We start from the raw sequence: 14,416 nt of genomic DNA, 5'->3' as shown, positions 1-14,416 counted from the left end.
TTAAAAGCTGCCTGGAGTAACCAAGTGCAATTATCACAGATATATCTCTTGTCCTAAAGACTGATGTAAAGTCTTCATTGGATTTGATTTGTTCAAAAATAGTTTCTCTAAATATTATGTATCATTTTCATCTAGCAGATGGAGTTGCAGAAGCTGCTATAGCCAGAGTTTGTTTGTGGCATTTCAGACAACCTGGGTATTGTGTGAAATTGGCTTAGCAAGCCTCTAAAAGGAGGGCGCAGGATGTAAAGTGAGGGTGTAGGAGTGATAAAGACCTAAGCACAGCATCTGGGAAGTTGGGGCAGTGCTTCCAGACTGATGGAGAAGCACGTGAGAAAAAAACAGCAAGGAGCAAGTCAATTTATCCGTTCTGTCAAAATGGCTACAATCAGCCAGGAGGCAAATGAATAAACGGATCAACAAGTATTTCACACTTGTGTGTTCTCGACAGGAAATCACAGATCTGAAACCAAATGTCTGGGACAAAACTACCAGAAATAGTGGCAAAATACTCTGCTGTTTAGTCTGCATCTTAAACATTTTTAGCTCACAAAACTCCTCGAATTAAAATACTGGAATAAAACAGGAACTTGTTACTACAGTTCGCAGTTACGAGCAGAGATTAAAATAGTTGGAGTGGGTCTAACAGGAGGACCTCGGTCCCCACTGGAATCTCCCTTTGCCTGCATGCCCGAACACATCTTGTTGGCCATGGTGATTGCTGCTGTCTTTTCCATTCCCAAGCTTACTGTCTAATTGCTGCACTAATGGCAGCAAAAGCACCACCAAAGATCACATCAGAACATGGAAATGAAATGCATAAATACAGTAGGAGGAAAATGAATCTGAATTGCTAGAGGTGTCAGGACTGAACAATTCACCTAGGAGCAGACATCTCCTGCGTTCCTCAAAGACAGCGTGTCTGCCTGTGCAGCCATGCCACTTCATGAGCTTCGAGAAAAGGAAATACTGAACCAAGAGCTTGTGTTTAATTTACATGTCTGCTTCTGAGCAAATGCCTGATGGATCCAGGCACGTTTCTTCTTACATGAAGAAGCATTCATATGTTTTTGCTAAGATGCAAACTACAATTCTTGTGGGCTTTTTTCTCCTTTTCCCCAGTCCCACATTTTATCAACACTGAAAGGTTATAAAGAGCTTAATAAAAGGTAGATTAAAGCTTTGGAAATAGTGCAAATAAAGAGAACAGTCTATAAATAGAAAATGTATTAAACTGTATCTGGTGTTAAGGGATCTAATGATTAACATAGGTTGACTGAATTTCTCCTGTTTTGCTTATCTGCAATGAACTTTTATCTCGAATCAAAATGTTCTCCTCCTGTGATTAGTTTTGTTATTAGCTGTTTCTACACACTGATTAAGACAACGGGAAAGCAATAGTTTATTTGCCCGAGTGTATACTTACTGAAAAAGAGTTTGTCATGAGGATGAAAGCAGTTTCTAATTTTCAGAATAATTTTGACTGATTTCTTAAAGGCAAAGTCTTTTCTACATGTGTTACTTTATGATTCTTCAATTCTTGACTCTTCTGTATAATTGGGCCTGCTAGTAGACTTCATGGTAACTTTTCTGATATGCCTCTTACTTTGAGTCCTTTTTGTGTAATAAGTGTGTATTTCCTTGACACTAAAATTCAAGGAGCTTTGAATGGGTTATAGGCCTGAAACTTCAAAGATATCCTTTTCTTAATAAATATTTTGAAAAGGGAACTTTTCCTCACTTCATTTCGAGCACTTTCAGGATCATCCTTCTAGTCCCCTCTACCTCATGGTGCAGTGGATTCTACCTCCGTTACTTGCTTGTAATATTTCTAGAATTTTTCTTATGACTTATTTGGTCTGTGGAGATGTTAATTTAAAATATACGTTGTTTTTATTTTCTGTGCCTCTTTATTATGTCTGAGTATGCTTAATACTGCTTACCACTTTTTGGTATTAATTATATTTTTCTTACAGTATTAATTATCTTGGGATTTGTTTGATATTATTGCTATTGTTGATGCTATTTATTTTTTAGAAACATTCTCACAGAAAATACTGCACTGTTTAATGCAAATGCTACTGGAAGGATCCTACTGATGTGGGGACTTTTTATTCTGATGTATTAATTGATGTGGGTCTGTTGTGTTTAGCGAAGGAAGCGCAGTGGATATGTTCACACCACACTGATTGTCTGATTTAACCAGAACACCACTTCAGCAAATACAACTTGCTTCTCTGCGGTATAGCTCTATTAATGCAGAGCTATGCCCAAGGTACTTAGCCCAGCAGATAAGGAGTATTGGAGCAGGTAGAGCTCACACTAACGTGCCTGCATCTCTCCTGGCATCTGAGATAGGTCACTGGGGTCTGACTCGGGTATTTTTACAGAGCTAGTTAGAAATGTATTCAGCGTATCACAGCAGAATACACAACATAGTATTTCTCAGTGGTTTGGTTCAGTGGATGGTAGTTTATCGTCTCTGATATTTGTGTTTCCTTGTCACATTTGTTAACCTTTGAATGCAAGAAACTCATTAAAGCAATTCCTCAGACACGGATACTCCAGGCTTCCCCAGAGCTCTCGAGTCACTACCAGATTAGTATCAGCGACAGCAAGAAGTGAATCTCTAAATGGGTTGATTGATAGCGAGATTAATGATCCTCAAGACTTCTGTCCAGGTTTATTATTTAGCGGCTTACAAATCTTTGCTTTCAGGGAGATGGGTGGGGAAGGAGGACCAGCTGGCTGCCACCCGGTCTGTCTGTATTAGCGTGATGAGGTGACGTACGTAGCCCTGTCAGAGCACTACCATTAAGTAGTGTATTTTCAGTGTTCTCATTATCTGCCAGGTACTAAATAATTTGCTTCTCTGCTCTTGGTGCCAGCTGCTCTTTTCTTTTCCTTTGTGCTGTGCTTCCAAAGCTATCTTTTTGTGCCATTTCTAATTGTGCTCTAAACAGAGTTAACAGAGAGACGATAAAAATTTTTAAGTAGCTATTTCTTTTTGAAATGGCCAATGAAAAAAGCCCACCCTCCAAATACATGGTGATGAAAAGAGAAAGAAAACAATCACACTTTTAATATTTTATCCTGGCCCCAAATAAGCTAAACATGAAATATGTCCAGCAGTGTTGGGAAATCTTCCTAGTTCTCCCATGCAGCTTTAGTCCAGGTGCACATGGACATGTCTGTTGAGAAAGAGGGAGCTTCCCATCGAGTATTTCCATATATTTAACAAACTGGCATTTCTGCCTGAAGATGGGCAGGGCCATCAAAACAGAGGAAAAATACACCTATATTTTTAGCACATTTTTGTGTTATGCTTAGGTCCCAGGCTGAGGCTTGGGATACCTAAAATAATTGTCAATTGAATGTCCTGATGTTCCATTCGGAGGAAGGAAAGAATATTTTTGCAAAGGAAAGAGCAGGGCTCTTCCATTTTGAGAGTAATTAGGTGGGAGTAATTAGGGACATTTAGGTGAATGTTCCAAAGAGAGACCCAGTTTCTGCTGTCCTCTCTTAGGTGGGATCGTCTCTGTATTGTTTTTCTTGTAACACAATTTCAATCCAGATGAATTACATTTTGTGTTTAAAAATACCTGTATTTTAACCTCCCAGTGTGCCACCCTGTTTTTATTCTTTCCTTTCCTGCAATTCATCCCAAAGGGAATTCATGTCCTGAAATGATAATATCAAGTATGCCCAATTTTGAGTTCTTAGAGGTGCTGCTAAAAGCTCCTCTCTAGTAAGAGGCAATCTTCATTGATTGCTGCAGTTCTTGTGATTACAGAACAACTCTTCACTTGGTTAAATTTAGCTTCCTTCTGTGAGAAAGTTTTAGGCTCCTTTTTAATATTACATGATGTTTAGGGCATTGGAAGTACACATTTTATAGGAACTGCCTAAGGTATTATTTGATTGGAAAAGACATATCTTTGTTTTCCTCTGTGATTTTCTAGTCTTTGTTATGCATGTTGCATTAAATAAATAGTTGGCTCAGGGAGAGGAAAATGAATACGTCAGGCTTCCCTTTGGTTTTTAAAACCGTGCCTAATTTTTAAACCATTTTAAGATACCACCTATAGGTTTCTCTACCCCAGTTTTGCCCGAAGACGTTAAAGTTTTGAGTGGTAATGCATATAACCAGGGAGCTTGTTCTCTTGCAGTAGAAAATACTGATGAGTAAACCCATTCAGTCATCTGTAAAATTGCTGAGTGTATCCAACACAGCTGTTATGAGTATTGATTAAAGCAGGAGGGGAAGGCCTGCTGCTGCTAGCCCTGCCTGAGGTCACCGGGAGAGTAGTTAGCTACCAAGTGTTACAGGGCCAAGTGTCATCGCAAATAAGGTTTCACCATCACCTTCGCTGTTCTCCAGGGACACCGGGAAGATGGGACAAGGAAGCGTGGAAAATGTTTGTGCTGAGTTTAACTAAGATTTATCCACTTACAATTTGCAGTTAAAGAGCTTTCAAAGTGCATTTCTGCGCTGGCCACCTGGGCACTTTCTGGTTGCACAGCTGATGAAGGGGGGAGGACTTGAAAGCAGCTCATCTTGGGGTGTGTTGTCATTTCTTAACTGTTTAATTATTTGAATACCCTTCTAAAAATTATTATTTCCTGTATAATGTCTGAGTTCAATACCGTATGTGATGTAAATGGGTGTCCAGTCTCTGGTGCAGGATAGGATCTCAGAGGACTGGGAGAAGAGGATTTTTAATTTTGTGGAGAGCTGTGTAGTCAGCTGGCAAATTTAGGCCATAAATATTAAATTAGCTGTCTTTCTGTATCAGAAATCCCTAGTCTTGTTTGCAGATTAGTTTTTCAGATGGACAGTTTTACTAGTGTTGTGTTCTTCATCACAAATACCGTCTCAAAGTTTTGTCCACCTTCTTTTTTTTCCATCTGCCTTTTCCCAGCCTTTTTCCTGTCTTTACTTCTCTATGATACTGCAGAATGTGTGGTTGTAAGTATGTGTGGTCGGACTGGTGATTAGCATTTGGATCCTTTTAGCTTTTGCGGGACTGTGTGGGTGCGCAACAACTCACTAATGTGAAAAAGCGTTTCTCCTTGCCCAGAGGAAGTCCCCTGAAAAGGACAGTCTGCTTTTCACCGTTCTGTCTAGGAAAGGATGCCAAGGACTTGGCACGCTGTGAACTTCTGAAACCTATCCATGTACCATCTAGACCTCTCCAGTTATCGTATCTTTGTGATGCTTAACACTGCTCAAGAAGATTACAGGCAGAAATTGCTTTGTGGGGAGAAGGCAAATTGTCTTCGGGAGGGATATGCAGGAGAATCAGCATTATTGTAGGGAAATTTTCCTCCTTTTTCAGCTTTCCATTATTCTCTTGGTTTTTATGCATTCCTGCTTTGTATATCCTCCCATAGCTCAAGTTCAGTCAGCCTTAACTGCCTTACTGCTCCAGCGTAGCATAGGTTCTTTTATAACTTGGCTTTTGAATTCTGATCATTAAGCGATAAGACCTGGGAAGGAAAATCATTGTAGAAAATTGGGGCAATATAAGCCATTTTCTGGCCAAAAAAGAGTAAATGCAGATGCCCCTCTGATACAATGAACGTAATATCACTGCTCCATGCTGGTCACTTATTCATATTCATAAGATCGGCTTTTTTCGTGTGGTTTTCTCTTCTCTTTTTCTTCTTAACGCTTGAGTCAGTTTTATTGCTCATAAAAATCCATGACTGATGACCCCAGCTAGAGCAGTGCAGACTGCAGACAGCTGTTGTCCAGGCTCCCATCCGCTGCTCTGCTGGTGACATGGTCGTGATTTGCAGCACTTCTGTTGTTCCGTAGTCTGCGGCTCTTTTCTGAGGAGTCATTGCCAATTCTGACAGTGACAAATGCTTGCCAAGGAATAGTGAAGCTAGTTTAAAGTGCAGAGCCATGTGTTACTAGTACACTTGACTGCATACATACTCTGTTTTTGGTGCCAGCAGAAACCAATCTTAATCGCGTCTCCTGGAAAACGTGCAAAACAGTTCAACGAGAATCTGAAGCATCTTTTCTTCTACTGAAAGGGAGAATGAATGTGCAGAGGTAGTGAAAGGAATCGTTTCCTGTCTTTAGATCCTTGTTTGGGAGTTATTTGCAAACACCACCACACCCCCACCACACCCCCCGTGATGGAGGAGCATGGTGAATGAATGCCTGTATCCAGGTTGCATTTGATAAAGACTAAGCCATGTCCTGTGCAGCCTGGTTTAGAGGTCTGTTACAGATCCTGGTTTGACTCCTGTTCGATCTTGCCTGTTCTGCCCACCAGCTAGGGACTGCGTGTGAAAGCAGGGTGGCTGCAGGGACTATTGGCCTCTTCGTTAATAAATGTACATTCTGCAGAGCTCCTGTCTGTGGGAGGCTGTTTCTGGAGGAAGGGTACCCAGAGGACAAGGTTTGCCCTGCTCTGACAGTAGTGAATAGGCCGCCAGGACCCTTTCAAGCCATCTGCCCCCGAATTGGTCATGCTTTAGGAGGTAATGACCCAAGAAGAGAGTAGTTGCAAGAAACCAGGAGCCTAGAGCTCCTAGATGCTATTACAGAAATAAAGTAGTATAAATCTGGCTAGCCTTGGAGAGGGAATACATGCTGCTCCAGCCAACAGAAACGCCTGGAAGAAGGAGTAGATCCCTAGTGAACAAGGGAGCAATGAATGTGCCAGTCGCTTCTGTGTGTGAGGCAGGACACGGCTCTTGGGTGTCCCCAGAAAGTGAAGCATTCCCCTTTGATTTTTCCTGTGTTCAGCCACTGTCCTGGTGGTTTCAGCCAGCCGCTGCGGAGGCAATCACTTGCCCCTCCACAATAATCCCTTGCTTCTTCTCTCCCTGTTTTAGCTGCTCCGGAGCAGCGCAGATCCCGCGCCTGTCATCACAGATCAGGGGATGCTACCCACGCTAGACGGAGTACAGAGGAGTAAAGGCCAAACACTGCCCTCAGAGCTATTCCCAGCACTCCCATCGACTGCAGTGTGTGCTCTGTGTTTGTATTGGAGGCAGTGTTAACTAAACACTAAGGCGGTATCTTCTACGCGAAAATAAAATGCATCCATGCTTTCAGGCCATTATGTGATCTGGTTCTCCCTCTTGCTTTTAGATGAGTGTAAAGGAGAAGCTGCTTGAGGTTTATTAACTAATAACCCAGGAAGCCTGTTTTGAGTGTCAAAATCTCACCAGACATCTCTTCTTTTACAGAAGCTAATCTGGTATTTTGCTCAGCAGAGGTGGAACAAGCATTTAACCCAGCTAATCAGGACCATCTCTTGGCATATTTTTATGCTTTCAGCTTGATAATAAGGTGCCGCTGCTCTGGACTTTGCATCCTGTTAGTTTGCTTTAATAACTCACCACCAGTATATCTGCAAAAAGATTCTGGACAGGGGAATGCTCTCCCTCGCGTTGTCTTTGCATTCCAGACCCTGCCTCTGCTCCTTCTCCGGGGAGATGCTAATCTCGCAGTGTTTTACTTTCTGCATTTTGTTCCATATGTGACAACTGTGTGTCTGATCACCACAATCTCACACAGTTATTGTACCCCAGGGAAAGGGAGCCAAAAAAACATATGAGGCTAGAGAAAACGGTGTGCTTCATTGCACACAGGCGTATTTCAGAGACAACAGACTCTGGTATTTTGCAGAAAAGATGTGGGCTCTCCGAAATCTTCTGGAAGTGAAATCAAGGCTGTGACTTGCTTTTCCTCGACCAGTGCTGCAGAAATGCAAGAATTATTCTAAAATTAGTGTTTCAGTTGTTAAGATTTTAATAATAATTTCTGCCATTGACAAATCCCAATTGCTCATTCACTAAGGACTGCTTCTATCAGAAAAAAAATCCGTTATTTTTTTCTGCTGATGGTGTTGGTTTCCTGACCAAATGGGCACGCAGGTGCAAACACCTGCACATGTATACACACTGGGGTTAAAAGTTACAGGCTGAAGTGCTCATGTGAAAACAGCTGTAGACTTGCACCTTGTCTAGCCCTGCATCCACTCCCACCTCTCTCCATGGCTGCTTCTCCAGTGACTCGAAACAAGCAATTTTCTGCTCTCATCCTTTTCCTTTATCCAGCCCTCCCCATATACGCACACAGATTTACTGCAGCCTCTTGTAGCCTTAGCAACTGCTGCTGCTTAAGGTTTGTATACTGAGGGAAAGGTAATGGGTAGGGGAAATGCCAAGGGATAGAAAGGAGCATCCTAAACTGGGGGAGAAGGCAGATACTAAATTGTCTGAAATGCCTCTCGGTAGCCTTGATCCCAGCTATCAGTATTTATTACTAGAAACTAGACATGAGTTTGCACAAGGCTCTTCTTGGGCCCAGGCGTTTCCTCACTCAGTCAGTCCCAGGCTGAAAAATGGACATTATCCAAACTGGGGGCCTGGAGGCATCTGCCTGGCACCCCAAGATGCATGCTCCTTTCTGGAGCTGCACAGAGGAGAGATGCAAGAGTAGGAAACAGACTCAGTAAGCAGAACTTGCTGGAAAATTCATCCAGCGAGTTTATGGAACCCATCGTAAAAGGTCTTTTAAAGATCGATCCACTTTTCCTGCTCTCAAGTTTGAGCCTGCATAGTCCCATCAGTGCTGCCTTCTGCTGTCACCGGGAGCCCCTGAGACATGGAGGGAGTCACCAGGACAGGGATGCAATGGCCTGTGCCCAGCGAGCTCAGCTGTAGAGGCTAAACCTGGAATATTTACAGAAATTATGAGCAAGTGAAAAAAAAATGAGTTTGAGAGGCATGTCTTCACCCAACGTGCCAGTATCCAGTATTGTAAAGTAACGAACATGCTGTGTTATGTATGTATACACGTAAGACAAGAGTGTATTTTAGTGTGATGTTTGTGACTTGAGAAAACCTTTAGTCAAATTCCATGGTGACTGCCTTTTCAGAACAGCTACAGAAGTCTTCCAGGAATAAAATACAGAATTGTTAATGACATTAATGATTGCAGTAAACTTTACTATGTGAAATATTCATTTAATACATTGTTATTCCAACATTGTGCTCAGCAGAGATATGCTGGACTGGGTATTCAGCTATCACCATCGTGGGCCTTACAATATCGCACAATGTGATTATCCAACATAATTACATGTTTTGAGGCTATTAAGAAAAACTATGTTATGGCTGCATGAAAAACCATAATGCCAGCCTATCAGAGCCTCTCAGAGTATAAAATAACAAATTAACAAAAAATAATTGCTTTTCTTAAGTATCATCAGCTTAAAAAAATCCTGTAAATCCCTGCGTAAAGGTCTGTCTTTTTATCAAACACCTTCTTAAGGCCTTCATTACCAGGAGAAGCCGTTCAAGGATTTTTGTAGTATTGACTCAAGGGAAAGAGCCCCAAATACATCAAAATCAGGAACATTTTGCCTGTTTCATATTCATAGTTTCGTCTTTATATGTGACTGATTTATTCTGCTGCGTGCCCCCAGGGTGTGCATTGTCCAAAATAAAGGCTGCCAAAAAAAATGAGAATAGGGAGCAAGTAGGGTGGGGGGAGTTCAACCGATGTTTTTAAATGCTGTGAGACTATTGCACATCTTGCATCCTCGTGTGTGAATTCACCTTATGGTGTTTCTTAACAAAAGCATACTCACTAAATAAATAACTTCAGCACAATGCAAGACATCGTGCCTGAAAATAGAAAGCTGCTATGAGACAATTACTCCATGCTGTGAAATCCGCTTTCTCCTGCTTCTATATTGTCTTAAGTTGTACTTGTGCTGCCATAGCATGTGCTTGCATTATAAAGCACGGTGACTGTGCAGTAGAAAGTACAAATGCATAGAAAGCAAGCACCCATGATTATTTTAGGTTCTCGTTTTGCCTAAGAGCGTGGTTTGATTTTCAGTGACTTTTTTACTCTCTGGCATGTATGGATGTTGAAAACAAAGGGAGCACAAATTACTTTGACAAAGTCAGCAAAGCTGGCTCTGCAGAGTGGGCTCTCTTTGGAGAGCACAATGCCCGAATTACAGAGAAGCAGACTGCAAGGCAGAAACTTATAAGCCGCTACGTGCAAATATGTTTCAGCACGGGAACCGGCAACTTGACAAAAGGCACAGCTCACAAGGCCGCCTGCAAACTTTGCCCAGGTGTTGAGGAGCAAGTTCTTTAAGGGCTGCAATGAGGGGGATCTTTCTGCAATGGGAAGCTATTGTTAAGCGCCCCGACAGATGAGAGCAGACCCTTCTCCTGCCACAATAGCTGCTCACACCAAGCAAGACTCATTAAATATTCAGTTCCAGCCTCAAGCAGCTCATTAAGTCAGCAATGAGCAGTGACGCTGGTGTTGGAAAACCCTGCCTCAGTTAACATCACCATGCAGAGTCTCCTCGGATCTCTTGATGTTATTCTGCTCAGTACCTTTTCTGTGATGACCAGCTTGTGCTCTCTGCTTTGCATTAAATACAGGTAAAAAAGAGTCAGGTGGATTTAAGTTCTCCTATTCTTTAAAGGCCTTTTCAGAGATGAGTCCTGGGGCCCAAGCTAAGCGTCTATTGCATTTTTCTTTAGCAGTATATGTAATACAAGTTTGCAGGAGGAGGACGGGATGAGGGTTATATGGCTTTAGTGTTAAAAAACAAATAAAAACTGTAATGTTTGAAGGATAACTTTCATAGCAGAACATCATGACATGCAGCAGTTACAGATGCTGTATTGCTGTCTATCAGCTGTAACACAGCAGAAACTTTTACAGTAAGTGTATTTTCCCTGGAAATGCTAGTGTCTTAGGTGGATTTTGGCTTGAACTGTATGCTGAATATGTTTCTTGTGTGCAGAGTTTCTTTCTGAATGATGTGTTTGAAACCTGTTTTGCAACCACTAACTTTTGTGAGTATAATTTCATATTCAATAGTACTTAGCAATAATATACAGAGGCATTTATGATGGGTGGATATCAGATGTCAATGAATTAGAGCACAGCAGAATCCGGAATTAGGATTGTAATTGTAGAAAATGCACATATGTTTTCACGTATCGATGTTTTAAAACTATAACATCTGAAAGTACGGAGCAGAAATGGAACAGAAATGGAGAAGCAGAATATGTGCAAAAGTTTTTGGCTATTTTTTCAGAGGGCATTTTTTCACACCCTGAATCTATTTTTTTTCTTTTGCCTTTAACAGAAAGTGTTTTCAGACTGCCCATTTCTATGTGGAGGACAGCAGTTCCCCCCGTGTGGTCCCCAATGAAAGTATTCCCATTATACCTATTCCAGGTAAGACGGGTTTCATCTCCTGTGTTTGTGCTATTTGGAGTCTGTTTTAATTACACAAAGAAGAGAAGGTTATGCTTGTGATAAATCCTGGGGTTTGGGTAGAAATTTGTTGTATCAGTGCTGCTTCATTTAATGTAAGGTGCTTTGCAATGGAGCTCTGAGTGCCAATGCTGTATTTTTCCATAGGCACCTCACCCACATTGTTTTAATAGAAATTTCAGAATAACCTTTGTAAAATGTCAAAAACATGAGCAACGCTTCTTAAAAACACGAAGGCATTGCACCCAGGGTGAAACCAGCTGCTCCATCAGGGCAGGTTGTGGACGAGGGACGTGCAGCTCCACTGCTCTCTCGAGACCGGGGGACTTGCCCCTCACTTTCAGCATGTGCAGAGGTGGTGTCTGCTGGGTCTCAGGGAGGAAAGCAAGACACAGGGATAAGCAAACAATCTCAAGTAAAGTCCAAAGCCATCTGTTAATTTGATGTTAATCAAGTTACCAAAGGTCAAATTCTCCTCTCAGCTATACTGCGAGTGAAGCTGGAAGCAGAGTTTAGCACTATTCTCTCTTCATGAGGCATTTCCCCTGGGAATTATTAAGTGCAGGATCTAGCTCCCTTTAAGCCGTGATGACAGAGAGCAGCTTGGTGTTACAGTGGCCTTTGCAGCCGCTGCCTTGTTTGATGTTGCGAAGTTTCACAGGCAGAATTAAGATACCCAAAATGTTGTATTGACCTCAGTCTGTCAAATGCTTGTACTTGTTGCTTCAAGGGGTTTTAAGTTTCCTTGTCGTATTCTGTAATTTGTGTCGTTGGTCTAGGATTCAATCTGCAGCTAATTAGATTCATTTTACCAAAAAACATTCAAAATCATCTCTGAGACACTGAAGAAACGTGCGTCCTAGAAAAGTGAAAGAATCCAGTTAAGTTTTCCTTGATTTTATTCAGTAGACATGTGTGACTCCTTTGTAGAGTCTTTCAAAGTACCCATGGGAACTAATATGAAAGGTTAGCTATTACATTCCTACAGAAAACATTAGGCAGTTTGGCTTGCAGTTTGATGCTGTGCCACTGAAAATAAAAGAAAACATGCTATCATCTCCTCTCCTTTCTGTGGCAGACTAAGATGTATGTCCTGGCCACCTCACTTCCTTAGCAAGGAGCCACCCTTCTTCTCCTTCTCCTTTAGGGTAACAGGAGACGGGAGGTTTTAGTCTTAGACCACCTGCAATGAGTTTTCACAAAAGAACCTAGATAGTTGGAGAACTCCATTCTTCCTACTCTGAAACCAGGAGGAGCACTTCCCTGTTGGGGCTGCCTTTGGCAGTCGGTTGAATGGTCCCACCACGCCTGCTCTCGTGTGATACCTCCTTAGAGCTTATGAGGAAGGGGAGGGTGGGCTAACCTGGACTCTGTGCAGAGAGCAGTGTCAAAACTCAGGGGATTATGAGCACAAGGCAGTGGGAGGAGAGAAATTCTCCCCTCAGAGAGAAGTCTCTTTGGCCAACGTATAGGGTTTTTTACTGTAATTGAGACAAATTTTTCTTAGATAAAGGAACTAGCAGAAAGCTCCATCTTTTCATGCTGCGGTCTGTGTTGTTGAGATGGTGGTTCTTCCCTGTTTCACAGGGGTGTTTTGATGGTCAGTCCATTAAAGACTGGCTGGCATTCATATAAGTTGTAATATAGGCTGAAGAAGTTCCATTAAAACTGTGCAGGTGGCAGGTACTGTAAGGCCAGCACATGCACCAATGCTTCTCCAGCAGCTGTTCTAGCCTGTAATAACAAGTGACTGAGAACAGAAGAACATTGTCTTTTGGGGACATCTTCCTATGACTAGAGCAAGCCAAGCTGTTGAACCACAGCATCTTTGGGACTGACATGATGCTACCATCACTGCAGCGCACACTGTGGTCTGCTCAGGCTTGGTAAGGCTAAGAAAGAGCTGCTGACCCCTGATAATGGGCACTGCAGATTAAAGCACCTGCTGAGCAAGTGCTGCAAGACACCTCGAGGAGCTTTGTAGTTAAAAATCTGCAAGGACTGCTGATGAGCTCTAAGGCACATGAAGAACTGGGCCTGAGACAGACGTTTAGTCTAGCTGGATGCAAAGGTGAATCCAGCCCTCGAATTCCCAATCTAATGACAAGGTTTTTGTGGATATAATGGACATTTAGACACCTACTTACAGACATCCAAATGGACATGCCTTAATCTGAAGCCAAATCACGCCCGGAAGGTCTTAAGAGAGAATGAACTGATGAACTTGATGATCTTGGCACTGACAGTAAAGCTATTCAGGCCACCAAAAGCCAAATCACCCTCTGGAAGTGCCTTTCTCTGTGTGTATTAACTATTACCTGTACAGGGAGTCTGTAATGAGGCTCAAAGTTAGTAGAGAGAAACTCCAGCTATGTTGGCTTTTTCCAAAGATGGGAGATACTGCCTGGAAAGATCTTGAAGCTCTCCTAAACATTTTCCTTGTTTGGAGATGTAGAAGAGGCCTGTTTTCCCCCATATACCTATTTCTAAATGACAGTCTTCTCTGACGTCAGCTGCAGCTCCCACATAGGCAGCCCACTGAAATGCCTTAAAAATGTTAAATGACAAAATTCTTCTTTGAACTGATTGCAACTGATGAAATGATAAGTCTCTGAACTTTTCTTCTGGAAGCTGCCAGAGGGTGTGAGAAAGTCTTACTTGCCATGTCGATCCTAGAAGCAAAATATAAGTGGCGTTTTCACAAAAGCAAGTTTTTTGAAGTAACCTTGTTAGGTTGTGAAGCCCTATCCTTACAAAAGAAATTTGAATGGACCCCCGTGGGACCATGCATCTACCTCCTACGATTCAATGGACCAACTTCTACTCTCAATTATGAGCAAGCAGCCACGCTGATGGCAATTTAGAGCAGTGTGTCTAAAGTTGTTTAGTAGATTTGCCAAGGCCCATCTACAGCATGCAGTGAGCTGCCGGTCAGAGGAGGCTGAGCGGGTTTGGGGTGGCTGGTCCTGGCCCAGGTGTGGGGTGGCTCTGCCAGGTGTCTGGGAGCCAGGCGCAGTGACGTCCTGACACAGCTTGAGAGGTTTCAGAAGTGGCGCTGGTGTCTCTGCATGCCACCGCTCCGCTCCGTGATGTTGTCGGCATGCTCGGAGGTAGCTTTTGTGTTTATTT

At 42.4% G+C, this 14,416-nt stretch overlaps 1 protein-coding gene across 2 annotated transcripts in view; it reads left to right on the top strand.

Annotated features, from left to right (window-relative positions):
- The window catches only part of PTPRG (protein tyrosine phosphatase receptor type G), a 422,925-nt gene that overhangs the window by 370,999 nt on the left and 37,510 nt on the right, over positions 1-14,416 (top strand). For both annotated transcript variants that reach the window (XM_050904924.1, XM_050904923.1), the window contains one exon: positions 11,157-11,248. In XM_050904924.1, coding sequence (XP_050760881.1) covers positions 11,157-11,248 — 92 coding nt within the window. The remainder of the gene's footprint in view (positions 1-11,156; positions 11,249-14,416) is intronic.

The sequence above is a fragment of the Gymnogyps californianus genome, chromosome 13 (assembly GCF_018139145.2).
Source record: "Gymnogyps californianus isolate 813 chromosome 13, ASM1813914v2, whole genome shotgun sequence".
Taxonomy (NCBI): Eukaryota; Metazoa; Chordata; class Aves; order Accipitriformes; family Cathartidae; genus Gymnogyps; species Gymnogyps californianus.
This window is presented reverse-complemented; position numbering and strand designations above follow the sequence as displayed.